Here is a 22,011-nt window from a genome sequence, read left to right on the forward strand (position 1 = left end):
AATCGGAGCTCATAGTATCCCCACGAAGCTAACTCTGAGATACCGATGAAAAGCGCAACAACATTGCGGCAGCCCGTCTCGGAACACTTGAGAAGGATCTCAACCTCGAGTACAACCAATATGCAACATGTCTTTCTATTCTCTACGTGGGATATATTCTTATGCAGGGTATGCGTTCGCCCCCGGACCAACTTGAGAATGAGAACACCTCGACCAGCAGGCTTACTCCTTGACCAGTCCCTTCAAATATCTTTATCAACCGTATCGAAAGGCCATCCCTGTACATTGCTTGTGCAATGCTTCTTTGGGGGCTTATATCCACTCTCTCGGGTAACGCCCAGACCTTTGCACACATGGTGGTCATTCGATTCTTCCTAGGCTTTGTTGAAGCTGCTTTCCTGCCCGGCGCCCTGCTGCTCCTCAGCAAATGGTACACCCGCAAAGAACTGGCCCTGAGGAACGCCATTCTTTTCTGTGGAAACCTCATCAGCAACGCCTTTTCAGCCCTCGTTGGTGCCGGCGTCTTGTCCAACATGCATGGGTATGGATCTGAACTCATGTCTTCTCTCATGATGCGGACGTCCTTGCTAAGATTTATATAACATAAATAGCGTTCTCGGTCATTCTGCTTGGAGATGGCTATTTTGGAGTAAGTTCAGAAGCGAAATTAGCCCACAATTTGTGCTCATTGCTAATAAAAAAAAATAATAAAAAAGTCGAGGGTGCAATTACCATGCTCATAGCCATCAGTGCCATGTTCATCCTGCCTGATCTTCCGCACAACTCAAAGGGCTTCACCGAGGAGGAACGTCATGTTGCTCAGTTGCGCATGACGGAGGATGTGGGAGAAGCCGACGTGGATTCGGCCGAGCAGGGGATGTTTGATGGCCTCATGATGACGCTCAAGGACTTCAAGGTCTACTTGTGAGTTCCAGCTTAGGATGCTTCTTGCGCTATCGACGACACGCTGACCCCCTGGTTTCCCCCAACAGGATGTGTATCATCTTCACATGCTACGTTATTGGCCTGTCTTTCAACGCCTTCTTCCCCAGTTTGACTGGCACTCTTGGGTTCGATTACGTTCCCACCTTGCTCATGAGCTCGCCCCCATGGGCTTTCTCCTGCATAGTGTCCCTCATCAACGCATGGCACTCTGACAAAACTCAGGAAAAGGTATGTCGTTTTCTGACTCCGGAGCATACCCACTTGAATTTATATGTTTGTTTTTGTTGTGTTTCCAATGAGCAGCCCACAACAGACACTGACTGTTGCGGGCTATGTAACTCCCAGTTCTGGCACATCGTCGGTCCTGTTTTTGTAGGCATCATCGGTTTCGTCATATCGATGGCAACCGACAACACAGCCGGCCGTTATGTGGCCCTCTTCCTCCAGGCATCATCCTACGCCGGCTTCATAGTCTTTTACTCCTGGATCAGCTCCTCCTTCCCACGCCCGCCCGCCAAGCGCGCCGTCGCCTTGGCTCTGGTCAACGCTTTCTCGCAGTTGGGCAACGTCGCCGGCTCATACGTGTGGAACCTCAAGGAAAATGGGTACCGCCTCAGCTACACCATCGTGCTGGTCATGTTCGTCATCACCGCCGTCGGCTGCTGGATCTTCCGCCGGATACTTCAGAACCTCAACAAGAAGCTCGATGAGGGCGAGGCGGCATGGGAGACTCAGGCCGATGTTGCACAGCAGACGGCCGCTGTGGAGAAGCTCGGCGACTCGGAAGATCAGCGTCTGGAGAGGATGCGTAGGCAGTTCCGTTATCTGGTTTAATTTTTTGGTGCAAGGAATTGTATGTTGGGTTGGGTTACACTCTAGTGAAAGTGAACAAGTCTAGGGAAAAACTTTGTTGGGTAAGAGTTTATCAACCCAGGATGACAGTTCTATTATGAGTACGTATAGGTCTGTGCGGGGGCCGTTTGGGGCTCTAAATAACATAAGCTTTGCCTAGACTTGCTTTGTTTGTTTTTTTTTTTTTTTTTTGTCACTTTTCTCTCCCCTCTCTCAATTTCCGAAAAGCACCGCATCATGAACTCAATTTTATTTATACCAGCATCTTACTGAAATACAACCCTACCTACTCAACCATCTATATGGTATTCACTATTAATTTGGCCCGTCGTCTACTGCGGATTTTGCTTCTCCATACTCGTATCAATACCACTTCATATCACAATACAACCCATCATCGCCTGATTTGCCAAGGATGGAGCCAAGGTGGAATTCGAAAAAAAAAATTAAAAAAAAAATTAAAAAAAAAATTAAAAAAAAAAACTCTGTGTGTCCGGTAACGAGTAGTATATATATATATCAATTTCCAGTCGCTACATATCCATTCACCCGGATAACCCACTTATGGTGTCCTACGATACCTCAAATAGACCGGTCAACAGTCCAGGCACGAGTGGATTGTGACAGGGGGTAGGGTTCATGTCACCCTTTGGAATGCTGTCATTTGCTGTTTAAATCACGTGTGTCCGGCCTCTATTCCATAGGGTGACTTGACTTTCTTAATGTTTGTCGTAGCATATGAAGTACATAATAAAATAAGCCACTTGAACAAACCAGAGCGGCAGTCTGGCAAGATTGTGGATGGTTTTCCAGGGACAACGTGTTGGGCCGAATGCAACTAAACCCCGTTGTTCGTAAGTATGCAGCCAGCCATGTTAATCACTCCACCATTCTTATTATCCGTGTGGACAGTACGACGGCATGCTCGATGGCTCATGCAGACTGAAACTGTGACTATTCTGTATACGAGATATATACGGTGGTAGATGCGTTAAAGCATCCGGGATCTGCGGTGTTACATTCAAGCTCACCGTCTCAGAATAAGCTATCGTTCATTGACCAGCAGGGCTGCCTTGCGCCACTGTATATCGTCGTGTCTCATCCATGACAGCCACAGAACGATCGAGCCGAACTACTACCGAAGAAACAAGGTCGTAATGACTGGTCGTCTGATTCTTGTGGTGCTCTGTTCGTCCCAGATGCATGGATACCCCGGAGAACAAACATTCAAAAAGCTGGTTCAGGTCACAGAATAACAACGTCCTTGGTTGTGGCTCCCGTCCGTATCCAGGTCAAGGCAGCGTATAGCAAAGTACGTTTTATGTTGTCCCGTTGCACCCTGTGATGTCAACGGCCCTGAATGCAGGCACACGTAGCATGCTTGTCACGAGGTAGGAAGTTCTGCACCGGATTTGGCAAGCTGAGAGACATAATATAGTAGACACGTGCTGTACATAGTATGTAAATAGTAAAGATACAGCGTGGGTATCTATCTCTGCGGCAGAAAAAGTCCGCAAAGTAGGACTATATCAAAGACACTCCATAAAAGCGACTGTAAACTGCATCCCTTTTATCTCTCGGTGTGCGGAGGCTCCACAACAATGAAAGATTGCAAATCTGTGCCAGCTCTGAGAAAGAAGCATTACTCTGTACATAAACTCATTTTTTTTTATTTTGATCTACCTTAATTTCAAAAAGTTTGTTGGCACACTATATGGAGAATGAATGTTGGTTATGCACTTGCACGAGCGCAGAGTGTTATATCGTCGTTTTCTTTTTTTCTTTTTTCCCCCAGGGGTTTTGGCTTGTGCAGAGTGCGCTGGCTGATGGTAGGAGAGGAGGGTTGAAAGAGACCTTAGGGTAAATCTAGTGTCGAGAACATCAAAGGTGACGGGGATTTTTCTTGTTCCAGAATGCGCCGGTGAGCATGAGTCGTTGACCACGTGCCAAGTAAGAGATCCATCCCAAGTCCCGGTTGCCAAAAGTTCCAACTGCCGTCAGTGGGCTGCGCTGGAGGATGCGTTTGCCTGACCTTGTTTGCAAGGCCTGAACAAGGGTGAGGTGTAGGAGGTAAACCCGCCCCCCCCCAAAAAAAAGCAGGTAAGGAAGGACTTTATAAAATCTTTACAGAAACAACAACTGATAGTACCCGGTAATCGTTTTAAAACCACGGCAGTCAACCAGTTTCGACCAACGACGGTTCCTTTAATGCAGGGTGCCCGAATTTACGATGCCCAAGATTACAGGCAACCAGTTAAACCACTGCTTTTCCCTGCTGGCGCGGCCTGTAACCCGAGAATACACATCATACATTACCGCGATCATCAACAATCGAAAAGGCCAAAAGGCATTGAATCCCGATCCTGCTAACGGACTTCGTACATGAGCGCGGCCCGAAGCGTTTGGCATGGTTCGCAGTGCAGCCACGTCTCTTTTGGGAGGGATGGTAATTGGACGGGAGCAGTGAATACCACTGCCGATCCTCACGAGGCTGAGAGGTCAGCAGCAATCGCGAAATGTACCTGCGGAGCGATTCCTGATTTTGTTGGAAAGTGCCTGGTTCGACAGTGATATCAAATAATGATCAAAACCAGGGTCCAATCAGACGCGAGTCATGAGCTGTGGAACCCAACCCAAACCCCAAAAACCCTGTCTGTCGTCGAAGAGAGATGAGACGGACGGCTCAGTCCGATTGCTCCTGTCCTTCTGCGAATTCCGTCAGTCGCAAGGTTGTTGCGGCCAGCCCATAAACAGACAGCCAGCTGCTTGCCCTGTTTCTAGCGAATGAACGGGAGGGTGGCACCAAAGATGGAAGAAAGTTAATATGTAATTACTGGTTGAACCCTGCATTTTGGAGGTGAAATCACGGGAGAAAGGGCCCGAGAAAACCCACAACCACGAAAGCCATTTTGGACACCCCACCACGTGCAGTGAGAGAGTTCGCCATTCCTTGATAAAGATTGGATTTCGTTGCTGGAAAAAGTAGAGCATGCGAAGCAACAACTCTGACATGTCCGCGGCCGACATAATTATTACTTCAATAATAGTCTATTTCGCATATAAGGAGCCGATATCTCCAGTACCATACCTATCTAGACAAACACCATAGACGGTCTGATGGGCGAGTAAAGTATATACCGATTTTATCTCACAGGATAATCAGCTTTCAATGAGAGAAAAAAAAAAAAAAAAAAAAAAAAACTTTGCCATGTAAAGAGGTTTTCCATTTCTGGCCAGGTGTGCCGTGCCTACAAGCAAGTACTCCAAAGATGTAACACCGTGTATTTTAAATTTTCTCATAGGTGTGGGGCCAGGTAAGGATACCACATTGCCACTCAATTCACAACGTCATCATCGATGCTGATACTCGATCGCCAAAAAAAAAAAGCCGACAGAGGACCCACGGGTTCTCGCTCAGCTGAAGGAAACAGACCAAACGAACTTGTACAAGTACGAGCAACGGGGTTAGAAATAATCGCCGATTTGTCGCATGCATTTATTAAGGTAGCAGAGCTTCAAAGTAGATTAGTATCTACCTCAACATCATATAAATATCTCTGACCTGCCGGCTACCTTGCCCCAGGATCATCAGCAAGAGCAAGTATAAATAGTAGAAAGTTAGGGGCTTTTAGCCGCTATTATCAATCGTACATGTTCATTCAGGGGATGCGCACGCGCGCGCTAGTCATTTGCAGCGCACTGCATCACGTACACCGACCAATGCGCTGACGGCACTATTACGGAACCAAGACTAGGTAGATTGATCACCTTAGGCTGTCTACGGTATTATGCGGTAAGCGCATCGCGCTGGCTCTCCGCTTGCCATGCTTTTCCTTGCTCGGGTGGATCCACAACGGCGCCTTGATTCTCTGGGGACAGGAGGCGCAGCTCTCTGTTGTCAAGATGGGACGGCGAACCAACCCTCAAATGACAGATGAGAATTGTTTTAGTGATAATCGGCCTGATCAGTACTACAAAGGAGCAGACCTTTTCGCCCTTTTTCGCCCCTAGACTCAGTTTCTCTATTTTACCCCAGTCCAAATACCTTTGCGGGTAAATTGGCAATGAATGCGGTGATTTTTGGACCGTTCCTCGCAAAACCGTTTAGTCGGCATACCCATGTTATGACAGCCACGCAAGGAGTGGGAAAAACAAAAAATAATGAACAAGAATAACAATACAGGACTTACAACAAAACAGATGCCAAACAATATACAAGTCAAGCTATAGGGCATCAATGGAACATAGGGCAGCAAGAAGGCCCAGAAGCTATTTTTAAAAGAAGAATAGGAAAAAAAAAAATCGACCGATTGCTTGGTTACTGCGCCTGCTTGCTCCCGCCAACAGACTGAACCTGAATGAGATTTTGACGCTCGACTCGTTGCATGCATGGCCTTCCCGTTTGAGAAGGCTCCATTGGCCCATTTTGACTGACGTCATTGGACAGCTTGATCCCTTCCCACCTCACCTCCACTCTGAGCGCACCACCCTCCCAATCTCAATCGAATTTCCTCGCCCTGCTTCGCCCTGACAATCGCCGCATTTGCTGCCTACTGCTAAGTTTTTCCCGTCTGTTCCCACCCAACGGCTATTGCGTGGAAAACTGGCCATATCGCAAGAGGCCGTCGTCAACTTACCATACTTGCGGCCTTGAAAACCAAATCGTGCCCTCGAAACAAAATAAAACAAATCCCACACGCGACGACCTAAAAACAGGCTGGATAACGATCGCTCAGGCCCCCGGATCAATTGCATCTGCATCTGTTCGACCAACTCGACTACCTGTCATACTGCTAATATCACCCCAAATAATACATTGGTATTAGTGTTGAATCCGTCCCGCCAACACTCACGCCAGGGCCAGCATAAAACAAAAGTAGCACCGGCGCCCCGTCGTAACAACTGAAAACAAGCCGACACTTGAAATCGTCCAGGCATCTTTTTTTCGTCTGCCTACTAGAACTAGACCTGGACGCCCCCAGACCTTTGGATAGGCCCGCGCTACCCACACGTCACTGGACTCGAGAACAGCGCTCGTACCGCGATTTGCCCACCTGTCGCCCGGGGTTCGCGCCGCCGTGCTACAGCCAGCCTACATCCCCGCCGAGGCCTTGGGCGGCTGGATCATGAGCTGTACTCGCCCTGGTTGCGCGTGGAGATGAGCGATTCCCAATGTCAGGCTGGCTGAAGAGTGGTATGGGTAGTTCTTCACCCACAGAAGAACCTCGGTCTCCTGCCGCTTCTCCAGCGCAAGCTCTTGGCGGCAGAAACAAAAACACAGAGAAGTCTAGCAAGGCGAGGATATCTACCGAGAAGCCGCAAAATTTATCCTCAAAATCAAAGGCGACAAGCGACGCCGCCCCGAACCAAAATGAGGCCGCGCCTCGCGCCGAGGGTTCAAGTCCCGCCGTCGAACTCGCCGCCTACCGAGAACAGCTGAAGAAACAGATGAGTGCCATAAGTTCTCAGGAGCCGCCCAGAAGTAGTCCGAAGAGACCGTCTCCGATCGCCGAGGAGGAGAGCCCTTCTCCAGGAATCAAAAGCTTTGATTCTGGCCCTGCGACGAATGCATCGACGAATTCCTCAACAGCCACAATCCGCGGCCTTGCCACGCCAGGGGTAGCCGCCAGGACGCCTTCGTATCCGTTTCCCCGCATGACCTCCATGGCAGGTCTTCCATCCCACCTTCATCGGCCTTTCACGGCGCTGTCGCCGACGGTTACCCCCGAGACAAACCCGGCCAGCCTTCAAGATGCTCCTAGCGCGCTCGATAGGCTCCTTTCGAACCCATCGACGCCTGCCTCGACGCTCACCTTCCAGCCACACGGTGCATCTGTGTCCAACGAGGAACCAAGCGACTTCCCAACTCCCAACCTTTACGAGCTTTCTCTGATGCTTTCGGCGGAACCTGGATTAGACGCATGGTGGCAGACTGTCGTCCAGATAATGACCGAGGTTTACAAGGCAGAGCGAGTGACTTTGGCGGTGCCAGCCGATACGACCGATATTGAGAACGTACCGTGGGGCCAGAAAGCTACATACAATGCAAGAGGGGAGGACGACCTGAGCATGGCTTATATGGCACGTGGGAGCAGTGTAGTTCCTAGCGGCACGGACGTGAGGTCTGAGATCACCGCTCATCCTGATCTACAAAGTCTACTTTCCCCGACGCGTCCAGACCTCTCCAGCAGGCACTCTTTTACCTCTTTTGAAAGCCGGCAGAACATGGTGTCCGCCAAGGATACGGCCGCATCGGTTTCTCCTAGGCCAAGCCCCATGCCACGGAGCAAGAGCTCGTATCCCGTCACGGTTGCCGAAGTAGAGCTGGAGGCTCGGGAATCCCGTCCAGCACTCAGCCAAAAGGTTCTGGAAGAGCACGATGCAGCCGCGGATGATGTTGCCGACGTTCCAGGTTGGGGCCCGACCCTAGCACCACCAACACCATCCCAGGCCAGAGTCCTTCCAATGCTCCAGGCACTCGATTTTGAGGCTGACCCCCTCATAGACCATAACGGCATTCGAAGAGTTTTAGAAAGGGGCAAAGTCATAGCATTGACACGCAGCTATCCATACTTGGACCACCAACAGCCGCCAGCACAAGTGGAGGAGACCAAAGGGAGAACGAGGAGTCGCTCACCAGATGGACTCAAGAAGCAACCGCAGTCTAGAAGATCCCGTCCGGAGTCATTCTCGAAACTCTCCTCATTACTTGGGGGTGCGCAAATGTATAGGGGCTCAAAGGGAGGTAGCCGTGGTGATAAAAAGAGACAGGGAGGTTTAGGGTCGCGGCTGGATGACGAAGATATGCCTAGACCTCCTACTCCTAAGTATGAGGAGTATGAGCAAGCGCCTCCCTCACCTTGGTCTCAGTCGCCAGCCCCGTCCCCAGCAATTCGAGCCGATCCATCTGAGAATCCTTTCTTCACCGATGCCGTTGTTGACGAAGATTCTTTCAACCCTACATCCGCCCCTCCCCCTGACTACACAGCGTTGAAGCCACCAGAAACCATTGGCGTAGATAATTCATGGACAGTTCTTCATATACCATTGTCACATGTTCTACTTTCACGGCCCACGGCTACCTTCAAGCTTGATACAAGCACGTTGGAGAGGAAGTCACACATACGCAACAAGAGTGCTGCAGGTGGAGGCGATCCATCCACGCCTGTATCGGCGTCTCCCAGCTCAGCATATAAGGAGAAGCACTTTCCCATAGCAGTCCTGTCAATTCTCAGTCCCATAATCCCATACCCATCCAACCTTAGGCATTCACTGGCCCACCTCGCACCCCACCTGGCAACCTCCTTCTCACTCTGTCGGCATTATACAAATCTTGAGATTGAGCTTGCAGGCCTCCAGAAGCGCAACCCGGACTTTATTCGGTACAGCAGCAGTCTTGGCACGGATGGTCGGCTGATTGCGGATCCTGTTGGACTTGAACTCACGTCAGGCGAGGTTTCGGAATCGCAAAGGTCGCTGGGCGGCAGTATGACCAGCCCCAGTGACTATTCGGTTCCATCTCGCAGTGCCGCAGGGTCAGCTGTTGGAACGCCGAGTTGGGACGTTGGCAACCTGGGCTTCGTGACTGAGAAGCGCCAAGTTGCTGCCAGCCCACTAGTAACTTCAGGAATGGGCGACAGCTATTTCAATGTGAAGCCGACCTCCTCGACAGGACGGGGCCCGGGCACGCCAGGCGCAGTGAATCCCAAGGAGAGGAGAAATTCTCGGGAGAGCGCTGTCGGCGAGAAGCGATTCCTTAAAAGGAGCTCAGGTACCAAAGGGCAATGGGCCCACGACTCTGCCATCGAAGATCAAGGCCCGTCTGAGGAGTCGGCAGGCAAACGGGCTCCTGAGGACTTGCAATCCATGGTTCCGGAAAAGAACGAGAAAGCGACAGACTCGGCAGAGGGCCAGAAGAGAGGAAGTCGCACTGGTCACAAGCATACCCAGCTACATTCATATGGAGCCGACTTCTCTCACACCTTCCAGTCTCTACCACCGAGTTCAACAGTCGGCATGAAGAGCCAACAGCAACCCTCACGGAGTGGCTCGGGCTCTGTGCCCCGCGAAATGCTCCCTCCGTCGGACACCCTCAAGGGCCTCATTCTAGATTCACTACCTGCCCACGTCTTCGTCGCCCAACCTCCAGCGGGAGACATGCTGTGGGTTAATAGCAGATACCTGGTCTATCGTGGTGTGACACCAGCTGAACTTGCGGCCGATCCATACGGTAGTCTGCATCCTGACGATAGAGAAGAGTACATCAAGGCATGGACGTACTCACTGCGAACCGGCGAGCCTTTCTCAAGAACGGTCCGTATCAAGAGGTTCGACAATGCATACCGGTGGTTCCAGGCCAGGGCAATAGCGACGCGTGACAAGCGCAACACGGTCCAGCAATTTCTTGGATCTTACATGGATATCCATGATCAACATACAGCAGAGCTCAAGGCCGCTCGTCAAGAAGAGATCGAGGCGTCGGAAGCCAAACATAGACTTCTTGCCAATCTTATCCCCCAGATCATCTTTACTGCAACAGAGGATGAAGGCATCACTTTTGCAAACGAGCAGTGGCTTTCATATACTGGACAGAGTTTTGAGGACTCGCTCGGCCTCGGCTTCATGGACTATGTCCACCCGGATGACCTGGCAAAGTGTCGCATCCCGACGGATTTCTCGTTGAGCGCGGTGAATACGCCCATGCCATTTGACTCGACTGCACTGAAGACGCCGCTGCCAGGGACTCCCGGGCTCGGCCGCATGGCTGGCACCGCAGCAGTCAACCGGCCAGTACAAAACCCAGGTAGCACCAAACTGCGTGAGATGCTGTCTAGACATAACAGTTCTAGCAGCTCCTCTAGCAGCGAGGCGACCTCGGCTGGAGACCTTCTGCGGTTGGCCAAGAAGGGCGTGATCAAAGCGGGCACGGACAGCAGCGGACGCATATCTTATACTACTGAGGTTCGCCTACGCTCCAAAACTGGAGAGTATAGATGGCATCTTATCCGTTGCGTCGAGATAGGCGGGGTTAACTGGGGAAGTGGCGTAAGCTCCTACTTTGGTTCCGCAACCGACATCAATGACCACAAACTGTTGGAGACGAAGCTCAAAGAGGCTATGGAGTCCAAGGGAAGGTTCCTCAGTAACATGTCACACGAGATTCGCACACCTCTCATAGGAATCTCGGGGATGGTGAGCTTCTTGCAGGAGACAACTTTGACTGAGGAGCAAAGAGACTACACAAACACGATCCACACCAGCGCCAACAGTCTCATTATGATCATCAACGACATTCTAGACTTGTCAAAGGTCGATGCTGGCATGATGAAGCTCAAGTATGAGTGGTTCCATACGACTTCCTTGATCGAGGCCGTGAACGAGCTGGTCTCGACCATGGCGATTGCCAAAGGACTTGAGCTCAACTACATTGTTGAGCCAGAAGTGCCGGCCTGGGTCAAGGGAGACAAAGTCAGAATTCGCCAGGTGCTCCTCAATGTCATTGGCAACGCTATCAAGTTCACCTCGGAAGGTGAGGTGTTCAGCCGATGTAGTGTTGCTACTGTTAAAGACAATGAGATTGGTGAGGATGAGATTATGCTGGAGTTCTCCATCATAGATACCGGGCGAGGCTTCACCAAGGACGAGTCTGAGCTCATCTTCAAGCCATTCAGCCAGATAGATGGGAGCAGCACTCGTCAACATGGAGGCAGCGGGCTGGGCCTCGTCATCTCAAGGCAACTGGTGGAGCTCCACGGCGGCCAGATGAACGGCACGGCTACCCCAGGCAAAGGCTCAACTTTTACTTTCACAGCAAAGTTTGGGTTGCCAACGGATGGCGATCGCCCCGATTCTTTGAGATCATCGTCAGTTGAGCTCGTCTCGTCGTCGAGCATACCCGAAGGTTTGCAGGCAGCGCGGCTATTCAAACATCCCTCTCTTCCCATGGCAAACTCGCCTTCGGTGGTGAGCCCGGCGTCGACGGATCCTAGTGTTACATCCCCGGCCACCGGCTCGAGTGCAAGCTCGGATCCTTCAGTTCGGTCCAGCAAGACGCACGATACAGCCAGGACCTCAATCTCATCCAACAACGCAGGCTTAGTGAACTTCAGCGAAGCTGCCAGGGCAAGTGGCCAAGACCTGTCCCAGATGAAGCTTGAAATGCCCGACATGTCAACCGAAAACTCATCTTCAAATAACTCGAACTCGACGCTGACCCCTGATCTCGGCGGGCCTCGACAGCAGCGCGGCGATGGCCAGAGGCCCACCACATATTCAATTCTAGTCATCAGTCCTCAGACTCATAGCCGCGAAGCAACCACCAAGCACATCGAGATGACGCTACCCAAGGAGGTTCCGCGCAAGATCACGCCACTTGCCACTGTTGCAGAGGCGCAGCAGCTGATCAGAGAGGCGGACGCTGTCACGTTTACCCATGTTGTTGTTAACCTTCCGTCCACCGATGAACTGATCGGCCTGATGGGCGAACTCATGAGGTCCAAGCTGAATTCGAACGCGACTGTCCTCATACTATCCGATTCGGTCCAGCGCCAGGCCATAGTGAAGAAGGTTGCCGGAACCGAGTTCGAGGCGCTGATGTCGGATGACAAGGTCAACTATATTTACAAGCCAGTCAAGCCGTCTCGATTCGCCGTCATTTTCGACCCGAGCCAGGAGAGGGACCTCAGCATCGACAGAAACAGATCAACAGCTGAGCAGATTGTCGAGACGCAGAAGCAGAGCTATGCCGAGATAGAGAAGCGGATGGGCAATCGCGGGCTCAGAGTGCTACTAGTCGAGGACAACCCAATCAACCAAAAGGTGCTCATAAAGTATCTAAAGAAGGTTGGTGTGGCGGTCGAGGTGGCGCGGGACGGCGAAGAGTGCACAGAGATGGTCTTTGGTCACGGACCGGGCTACTTTGCGCTAATCCTGGTAAGTAAAGTCTGGTATAGACGTTGGTTTGAGAGTGACTTAGTTTTTAGATGACCGGGAGCTAATTAATCGGCCTGCTCAATTGATAGTGCGATCTACATATGCCCAAGAAGGACGGGTACACAGCCTGTAGGGAAGTCCGCCAATGGGAGCAGCAAAACCCTGACGGACTCAAACTACCCATCATTGCCTTGTCGGCCAACGTCATGGCGGACGTTCAGGAAAGATGCATACAGGCTGGCTTCGATGCCTATGTCACTAAGCCGGTAGACTTTGTGGACCTCAGCAACACGCTGGCCCGGTTCTTCTGAACGCTTTCAGCGCCCGCCGAAGCATCAAATTGACAGTCAATATCACATCATATCACATAAACCCCGCCCGAGCAACCAACCCCTACTACCACTTAACGTACCTACCTCTCAATCGCCTATACCAAAGCCATGTCACTTGGACTATCTCCCTCATACACACGCGCGCACACAAATGTACATGGCATCATCAGCCAACCATAAGCACAAACCTTGTTTGCACCCTCATCAGCTTCTTCTATTAATCCCAATTGTACATAAATAATATTGCATCGACATTTGGATAGAGAGAGAGCGACGGTTATACGCGTCCACGTTTTATGCATTCCTAGTCGTAAAAACTTCGTCAAATATATCATGTCGAAATGCATTTTGTTCCGAGTTGAGCTTTGGAGCTTTTGTTACGTGGTTTTGAGCATGAGTCTATGAGAAGACTTGAATTTGCTTTTAAAAATCATAGAATTCTCAGCATTTGTAACCGAGTTTCTCACGGCAGACTCATGGACACACAAGTTCACTTGATGATGCAACAAAACAATGGTTACTAAAATTCACTTCTGATAATCAACATCTATGTTAATCGATCCCTTCTCAGCCGCGAGCTATCCTGCGCCTCTTCGTTGTGCCAGTGTTGGAAGCCGTGGCGCCACTGGGAGTTTCACCCTCAGTTGCATCGGTACCTTCCCTCTCGGCACGATCCGTCTCATGGTCAGCATGGTCGGCCTTGGTGACTCCGTTGGCATCATTATGGCTTTTGTCATCCTCATCATCAGCAGGTGGCGGCGGAGGAGCCGCACGCTGCTTCTCAGCCTCCCTAATGTTCTCCAGTAGCTTCTCGACCTCGAGATGCATGGCAATGGTGTCGTTGACAACTGCGTTCTCGTCTACCTTGTAGCCGAGCACGTTGGTTGCCGCACCACCCCCAGATGCCGCCGTGGCGTTTGCGTCAGCGCCGTCATCAGTCGGTTCATCTAATTCCTCCAAAAACGATGGACCTGGGCCGCGGTTTGGGTCTAGGTTGTACATGATGGCGTTGGAGAACATCTGGGTCAGCGCCTGATCCAGATGGGTGATATTGATGATACCCCGTGGTGGTACTAGGTCTTCGCTCTTGCGCAGCCAAACCATGCTTGTTCCAGGATCTCCGTTTGGCAGATTAGCAACCGCTTGTTTCGCCGCCCGGTTACCATGTGTGATGGCTGCCCTAATCGACTTCAAGTCCATGGGCCCACGGACAATGTTGTGATAGCCTGGGGCATCGCGTTCGCGGATGGGGTGGGCAAACATGTTTGCATGCCGGTGACTGGTAATTTGTTCCAGAGCAGAAGCACTAATCTTGGGGAAATCTCGTGTCCAGCGCACATGGTTCCGCGTCATGGTCTGCAAGGATTTAGAGGCCTGCGCAGGAGCGCTGCTATTAGACGTCCCAGTCCCAGCCGGAAGTTGGTCACTAGATTTCGCGGTAGGGGTGGGTATGGTCGTGTCTACTCGATCGTCAGACGGCGAGTCGGCTCTCTTTCGCTTCACACGTCGTGTTGGCTGACTGCCAGGAGTACCCGGCTGGCGTTTACTAGGGCCACTCTCATCGGCGGTCGTATCGCCGGTTTCCTCAAGGATCCTAGGCGTCTCTGCTTCCTTCTTAATGATGGCAGACTCTGTCTCTGGCTCTGGCTCTGGTTCTGGTTCTGGTGCAGGCTCTGGCGCCGACTCTGGAGCTGGCTCTGGCCCTGGCGCGGCCTCTGACTCTGGCGCGTCGACCTGCATCTCATCCTGTGGTTCCGGTTGAGGCGTCCCCTGTGCACTGGCCGACGGCGATTTGGTTGGTTCCTGCGTTTTCCCTCGAGGCAATCTACCCCGTGGCTTGGGCGTCGAGACATCCAGCTTCATCACTGGCGAGTTCTTGGCCTGGGCTTTTGGCAGAGATGACCCGGTAGCTGGCACCACAGGTTTGGCAGTCGATACCACCGGAGAAAGCTTTTGGTTCTGGGGCAGCGCTGCTGATACCTGGACTGGGCTGAGCGGCTCCATAGGCGGCAGTGACATTTTCGTCGCCTCCTCAGGCTTTGGTGTCGAGGGCGTAGAAACCGCAGATTTCCACCTCGTGGCACTACCGCGAGGTGCAAAATAGCCAAGATCATTTGAGCCTGCTGGTGTTTGCGGGAGAGTCGGTGTAGGTTTAAGACTAGGGGTCGGCGTGGATTTGGGAGTAGATCGGAGAAAGTTGAGAGTTTCATTAGACACAGAGGCTGATGGCTGCTGGTTTTTGGGGTGTGGCGATGGATATACTCCCGATTGAGGAGTCACGAAAGAAGACGCAGATGCAGCAGGAATGGGCGGCCTTGGCGCGGCTGACATTGAGGGTCGCGGCACCAGCTGCGGCCGATGATTTGAGACTGCGGCTTGCTGAATACTGGCGTTGGGCTGACTTGGAGTCTGTTGTGAAGAGATATTTTGGGTGGGATGTGGCTGCTGTGGCTTCGATTGTTGCGGCTGTTGCTGTATATTGGGCGGACGGCCAGGAATCTGTTTTCCCTGGCTAGTAAAAGACTGAGACGCAACATATGAAGGTATCGGTGAGTTGCTGGGCGGTGGTTGTCGTCGTCCAGGCCCTTGTGGCCCGCCAGGTTGCGCCGAAATCATTGCTTGAGTAGCGGCAGTTGGAACCTTGGACTGTGACGACAAAGGTGTCGTGGCCTGTCCTGGCTGCCTTTGCATAATTTGGGAAGCAACATCTTTGTGAACAGTCTTTCTTGTATCCAAAGCCGGTGTCTGCGGCTGTGCTGGAACATGCTGTGGTGGTACGAGCATCCCTTTCTGCTGCTGGACAGCTGGGCCTAGTTGAGGAGCTGCTCGGGCAGACTGCTGACCTTTGGCACTGTTGGCAGAAGATGGAGTAGCCTGGTGAGGAGTTGCCGGTACGGGGGAGGGCTGCCCGTGACCAGGGCGAGTGTGCCCCTGGCCTTGCGCCTGTATCTGACCTTGAGCTGGCTGATGCGCAAAGGCTTGGGCCTGAGGCTGATGCTGAGACTGGCCTGGATACTGAGGATATGCTTGCCCCTGGGGTTGTATGTATTGAGGCTGAGGCTGAGCCTGAGCCTGAGCTTGAGCTTGAGCTTGAGCATGGGCTTGAGCAAGTGCTTGCGGAGTCCATACTTGTTGGACAGAATTGGCTGGCTGTATATGCTGATGCTGCATAGGCGGTCTTTGAAGGGGGGTCGAAGGCTGCTGAGGTTGATAAGGGGGCTCCCACTTAAGTGGCGTTCCCGGGGTTGAATTTGGTGTGGCCTGGCGTGGTGGAGGTGGTTGTGATGCCTTGGCTTTGCCGATAGCATCGGGTCGCTGCAGCACACCCGGCTGTTGCTGAGACGCCATCGGCCGAGATGGAGGAGCAGAGACTGCCTGCGGATGCTGGAGAACCGGTGACGCCGCCGCTCCATTCGGTGGCCGTGGTGGCGGATTATGACCTCTGCCAGCCGTCGAGGCGGCTTGCCCAAACTGGCCCGGAGGTACCATTCCCGCCCTAGAGTTGTTTTGCAGAGAAGCATGATTCTGGGATGGGACCGGCTGCGGCGCGATTGGCTGATTGTTAGCAGCAGGAGATGGCCGCGGGGACTGAGGTTTTGCACTCTGCGCAGTCAATGGTGTCACGTGGGGAGAAGCTTGCGAAGTTTGCCCGGTGGGTGGTTGTGTTGTAGCTGGCGTCGTTGATGCCAGGGCAGCAGCTGGTGATGGAACACGTGGCGGGGTAGAAGCCTGATGACCTGGGATCGTTGGAGGTGTCGAGGCTGCAAGTCGAGCGGGAACTGCTAAAGGGAGTGAGACTGGTCCAGGTCGAGGGGACTGGGCATGTGCCGGCGTGAGCTTGGGCGGCAGCGCAGGAGACGGTTGTCGCGACAGCGGAGTAGCGCGCCCGGAGTCTGCGACTGCACTTGGCGGTGCCGGAACGGGAGTTGGGGTCCTCGACTTCGTCACCGATTCCAATTGGTGTGGTGTCTGCTTCGGGGTCGACGAAGGTAATGCACTGGCTTCCCGCACTCCGTTAGGCCCTTGACCGCCATCCTTCCTCACCTGCTGCACAGGCGTTATTCTTGGTGATGGTGAAGGAACCAAGGGTTGCGACTGCGGTGCAGCATCGCCTGCGCCGTTTGTAGTTGCCAGCGCAAACTCCTTCTCGGCCTTTGCAATCTCGGCTGAGATCTGATCGAACCGCTGCTCATCCTCAAGAATCGAAGCGATTCGGTGGGCTCTCCATTCCTTGTACAATCTCTGCAGCACATCGGGCACCTTGGGGAGGTGTTCGGCAGCCTCCTGTAGGTTGCGTGGGGTCGGCGCCTGTAGCTTGCGCCTCTTGTTCGGGGACAGGCTGCCGTCGCTGACCTTGTCCGATGTGTCGACGGCGAGCTTCAGTTCGTCGCGCAAGAGATGCAGGAAGAGCTCCTGCAGGGAGGCGGGGCTCAGGCGGGCGACATCGTAGGTGACGTCGTCCTTGATGAACTCGTAGTTGATAAGGTCGGCCGAGATGTCGTCAAATACGGCTGCAGAGACGCCGCGGGCGTACAGGGCCTTGAACAACAAGAATGACTCGAGAGGCGTGTATGCCGCGATGTTGGACATACCCCAGAATCCACCTCGCCGCACTTCGACGGGACGACCGCGTCTCGGAAGAAGATGGATCGGCGCCAGCTTCTGTGATGTTTATGGGAGCTGCAGATGGCGAAGCAATGAATGTCAGTTTTTGAGTGGAACGTGTTGGAGGATCGGGTTAGTTTGCCCGCCATGGCCGATAACGCGACCGCAGAATTATTATTATTATTATTAAAAAAAAAAAAAAAAAAAAAAAGCTCGGTCGGCAATGTTCAATTGACCATCTCGAAATTCCAAAGTCACAAATCGCGATTTTGAAGGGTCAGTTGTGCGCAAAGCAACGCCAAATACTTACCTGATGCGAGAATTTCGCGTCACCTATCCCCTCAAAATTAAATCGGTAAATGTCATGGGGACGCACTCAGATCTTTAGACTTGAGACCTGATTGATGGTTGGCGATGTTTTGTCAAGTTTTTGCTTGCTAAGTCTGATCGCGAGTCACGTGGAGTCGTCTGCTGGCGCGTCGAAGTGGTGAGTGTAAGCTGAACCGACAAGCTAATTAATTAACGCGAAACTTTTTTTTTTTGTCCGGTTTCTTTTGGTCGTAAACTTGGTTGAAAGCAAAGCCTGCACATGTTGGTAGGTATCGGCTGACGTCGGGTTGTTGGGACTTGGAAATTCATGACGACGTGGAAGGTATGATAAGATAAGAGTTCGGGTTTGACTGCCACCCTTGCTTTGAATGGAGAGCTTTGTTAGGTCGGGGTACGTACCCGGTAGTGAATTTGTTTGGCTCAACTGTCCCGACATAGTTCACATGTTGCCGCCTAGCTTGCTTGCCGCTCGTACCCTTAATTGACTACCTTATATCTATTTATCTACCTTTGCAGCGCCTGCATAATCAAACTCTCCGAAAGGTCTTTCCCTAACACCTGCTCAGGTCAGGGAGCTAATTACCTAAATCATGACTTCTTAAGACAAGAGAATCGAAGGAGGACTATGCAGTTTAAGTATGAACAAAAGGTCGCACTTCGCAGCCATATATCAGGATTGTCCAGTGCTATAACATCCTAAGGCGCTCATGTGGTAGCATAGATAGGATCAATGGTGCATCGTCTGGCATGGGCGCGCCGCAGCGTGAAAAAGCCTCTCGATAGTTAGGTCTTGACTAACATTAACTCGCTCGGTTTAAAGTCCTGCTTCTAGCCAAGGTTTAGTCCAACGTCCCACCAACTGTCCTTAGCAGACGGGCGGTTGCTATTTATGTTGCCTACGTTTGCAGGCAAGGAACCTGGTAGCCAGCAAGTCGATGAACACTAACTACTCCTTGACAAGTCGCTGTCAAACCCTGAATTGAGTTGATGACATCTGAGGGTCGAGGTAAAACTCGTCCAAGCCAAAGCTCAATCAACCAACCCAAGCGTCCTTCTCCACGGACTCTGAAATCTCCAGATTCCCCAGGGGTGCACGTCAGTCCGCTCCATCCGTTCGGCCCGCTCTCTGCCAGCCAAGAGTGGGCTCGTAATTTAGGTTTTGACAAGTCGCCGTTTATGCTGTCTCAAGTCCCATTTCCTCGGTTGACTGCCGGTACGCACTTATTAGCCTTATATGTCGCGTTCCCATCATCATCCATTCATTTCCTGTGAACAACAGAAAATTGAGATTTTTCTCAGTTTTATTTTGTTAGTCCAGAGCCCGAACAGCCTTGACTTGACGGGTTCGCCTCTCGAAACTCATAAAGAATGGACGAGAAGGCTCAGCAAGCGAGAGACTGATCGGCTGCAGCTAAACTAAATCTGCAGCGCAGCCGCCTGCGCGGTCAGAATGAAATGACTCGGGGTGCATACTACTAATTATATACTGTATAAAATGTACCCAATCAATCAATCAACCAATCAATCAATCCTTTTACCCGTTACCGAAGCGGCCGATTCCCAGTGCAGATTCTGAGATGGAACAGCTAGGCCGATTATTCTGAATTTACATTAGCTTGCTTTGTCCATATTCATTCTTTCAGTCTCGATTGCAAAGCTCGAAATGTCTGCACCCTTATCGATCTTGGCTTGCCGTCACGAGTGATCGTAATATGCCTTGCTTCGTTCGTCACAGAGAATACAAATTCATCACGAGAGACCGGGGGGGTTAGAAGGGTGGGTGGTTATTGTCTGGAAAGCTGAACTTTTCATGATCTCCTGAGATGAACCAGTGACATGCGCTGAACCGCCGCTGGGGTGTCATGACAACTGCCTCTACAATGCACATAGAAGAAATATATTATTAGACAGGACCGAGAGGGGGATGATTGGGGAACGGAGATTCTTGGCGGGGCGTGGCTGATGGGTTAAGGAAAATTATCATCATACAAAGTTTTTTTTTTCTTCTTCTTAATTCTTTGTATCGGAGCAGCCCGTCGGCTCATGGGTTGTTTGACTTTCATTACCGGGGCGGAAGGCTGTGGAATGCTTTAAAGTGGTTGCCGCAGCGTTGCGTTCATTACTACCCGATCTCCAACAGTGGATACTGACCTTTTCGCAGCTTACCTGTAATTGTATGTCTTTGCATAAACCTCCCATTTACCAGCACAGTACATACAGCCTCAACCCCACCCTTCAATTTCCATCATGAAATAAATAGGAGGACAATCCGCAGGTTTGGTGTCTTTTTTGGCTCTTGGTCCCTTTGGGTATTGTTTCAGACCCACAAACTCAGGGAGGGTCCAGCCGAAATGCCGCACCCGTTCAGAAGGATCCAAGAAGTCTGCATGGTCAGTCATCACTGTAATTAATTGTGTACTTGCCTGGGGACGTAGAGTAGTTCAGTAGTATGGGCACTACCCCCTGGTGAGAGATAGATCAAAGGATCAAACCAGCAAACAGCCGAATAGGAATTTTGACGTGCATGCCTGCCTAGGCAGGTAGGTGCCTAGGTTGACCTTTGGCCTACTTTGACACTCGAAACTGACCTGCTCCAGCTGCAGTTGGAAGATGACATGGAACATGTCAGCTGCAATGCAAAGCGGCTGGCTGTTCTGTTCCAGCTTTGCTGCACCTTTGCACTGCCCAGTCCTGTCCTGTGCTGTTCTATTGTGTACACACAAGCGCCCATGTCCATCCAGGTGGGCATGGAAAATCAAAATCAAAATCATGAGTTGAATCAAATCAATCGCCAACCCTTGTCATTGCCCCTGACATCACTCACCAGTCACTTTCGCACCCACACCCGCACACACCCATGCCCACTTGCACACCCCCCGAATTCTCCATTCCACTTCCATTCGAACGCCCCCCTAAACCGAGGCGCGCATGCCTGTCCCCCACTCCAATTCCGCACCAGTCCTCCCCTATTATTCGTCCCTTGGTAATGAGGTACCTATTTTGTATGCACCACCAACCTAGCTATGTAAGGCTTGTGCATGGCTACCTTTTTTCTCCTTTAAACAGTTTCCTCAATTTTCCTTCTTTTCTTTCTTCACCTTCCGTCTCACCTTTCAGCTGTTTTCTGGCATTGATCCTGCTACCTGCCTCTTTGCCTTGACACGCGCGCCCGCGCACATGCTTGTCTTTTCTCTTCTCCCAACCCTTCAGAAGTTCGGACTGTAACAAAGCTTGCATCGCGCCGCCCGCTTTCTCCTGCCTCCCCGCTCCTCCTCGCCTAAACTTGAAGGCTTGCGATCCAGCGAGACTCAACCGCCTTGACAAAGAAAAGATAAAAAGAAAGAAAAAAAAAACAATAATACGAAAACCAAGAGCGACGCCCCCCGGCTTCTTGCGTAAATCATCATTTCGACTGAGGCATTGTTTTTGCTAGTTTTCTTCAGCTCCTGAAAGACACAATTTCAACCCGTCGACTTATAGAGTTTGCTAGAGCAGAACCTCATCCAGGAGGCTTGTGTCTTAAACAAAGAGCGCAAATCAGACAACAGCAGGAATAGCTATAGCACCTCTCTTCACACTTTCCAACCATGGCATCCCTTACGAACAACCCGCAAGCAGCCGACAACAGCTCAACGGTCCTCAGCGACGAGGAACTCGACCGTGACTGGAAGCCCAATGGCCGCCGCCCGCACTCGTGAGTTTGGCCCTACTCTATTCTCGCACGCTGCTTAAAAAAGCAACTGGGCGGGGATTGTTGGTTAAGCGGGGATTGTTGGTTAAGCGGGGGTTTGCATACATATCTCCGCCATGCCATAACTGCTGAGGCATGCGAGGAAGGAAGGGAGCATTGCAGCGCTGACTGTCAAGGGAACAACCAACTATAGCACCATCGCCCGGTCCTTCTCCGCCGAGCTGATGGACATCTTCCGAATCGAGAACAGCCTGGCCGATTTAGATTCTCAGGTCGACAAGCGGTAAGTTTGTCCCGCCACCCGTTGCATTCTGCACCCCCCCC

At 51.7% G+C, this 22,011-nt stretch overlaps 4 protein-coding genes across 4 annotated transcripts in view; 3 read left to right on the forward strand and 1 right to left on the reverse strand.

Moving 5' to 3' along the window:
* The window catches only part of PpBr36_07129 (uncharacterized protein), a gene marked incomplete at both ends in the record, with an annotated part of 2,184 nt that extends 405 nt beyond the window's left edge, over positions 1-1,779 (forward strand). The window contains 6 exons of the mRNA XM_029894267.1: positions 54-168; positions 238-541; positions 612-649; positions 717-924; positions 993-1,173; positions 1,291-1,779. Coding sequence (XP_029748894.1) covers positions 54-168; positions 238-541; positions 612-649; positions 717-924; positions 993-1,173; positions 1,291-1,779 — 1,335 coding nt within the window. The remainder of the gene's footprint in view (positions 1-53; positions 169-237; positions 542-611; positions 650-716; positions 925-992; positions 1,174-1,290) is intronic.
* A 5,190-nt stretch (positions 1,780-6,969) lies between these two features.
* PpBr36_07130 (uncharacterized protein) lies at positions 6,970-13,040 on the forward strand (the record flags this gene model as incomplete). The annotated part of the gene is made up of 2 exons (XM_029894268.1): positions 6,970-12,729; positions 12,819-13,040. The coding sequence occupies 2 exons, from the start codon at positions 6,970-6,972 to the stop codon at positions 13,038-13,040; spliced, it is 5,982 nt and encodes a 1,993-aa protein (XP_029748711.1).
* Positions 13,041-13,628: 588 nt separating this feature from the next.
* PpBr36_07131 (uncharacterized protein) lies at positions 13,629-18,432 on the reverse strand (the record flags this gene model as incomplete). The annotated part of the gene is made up of 4 exons (XM_029894269.1): positions 18,396-18,432; positions 17,977-18,041; positions 16,288-17,723; positions 13,629-16,259 (listed from the first exon to the last, which is right to left on the reverse strand). Exon 4 carries the CDS (start codon positions 16,230-16,232, stop codon positions 13,629-13,631), a length of 2,604 nt encoding a protein of 867 aa, XP_029748379.1. The 5' UTR covers positions 16,233-16,259; positions 16,288-17,723; positions 17,977-18,041; positions 18,396-18,432.
* Positions 18,433-21,583: 3,151 nt separating this feature from the next.
* The window catches only part of PpBr36_07132 (uncharacterized protein), a gene marked incomplete at both ends in the record, with an annotated part of 1,127 nt that continues 699 nt past the window's right edge, over positions 21,584-22,011 (forward strand). The window contains 2 exons of the mRNA XM_029894270.1: positions 21,584-21,690; positions 21,881-21,970. Coding sequence (XP_029748378.1) covers positions 21,584-21,690; positions 21,881-21,970 — 197 coding nt within the window. The remainder of the gene's footprint in view (positions 21,691-21,880; positions 21,971-22,011) is intronic.

Source organism: Pyricularia pennisetigena, chromosome 1 (assembly GCF_004337985.1).
Source record: "Pyricularia pennisetigena strain Br36 chromosome 1, whole genome shotgun sequence".
Lineage (NCBI taxonomy): Eukaryota > Fungi > Ascomycota > Sordariomycetes > Magnaporthales > Pyriculariaceae > Pyricularia > Pyricularia pennisetigena.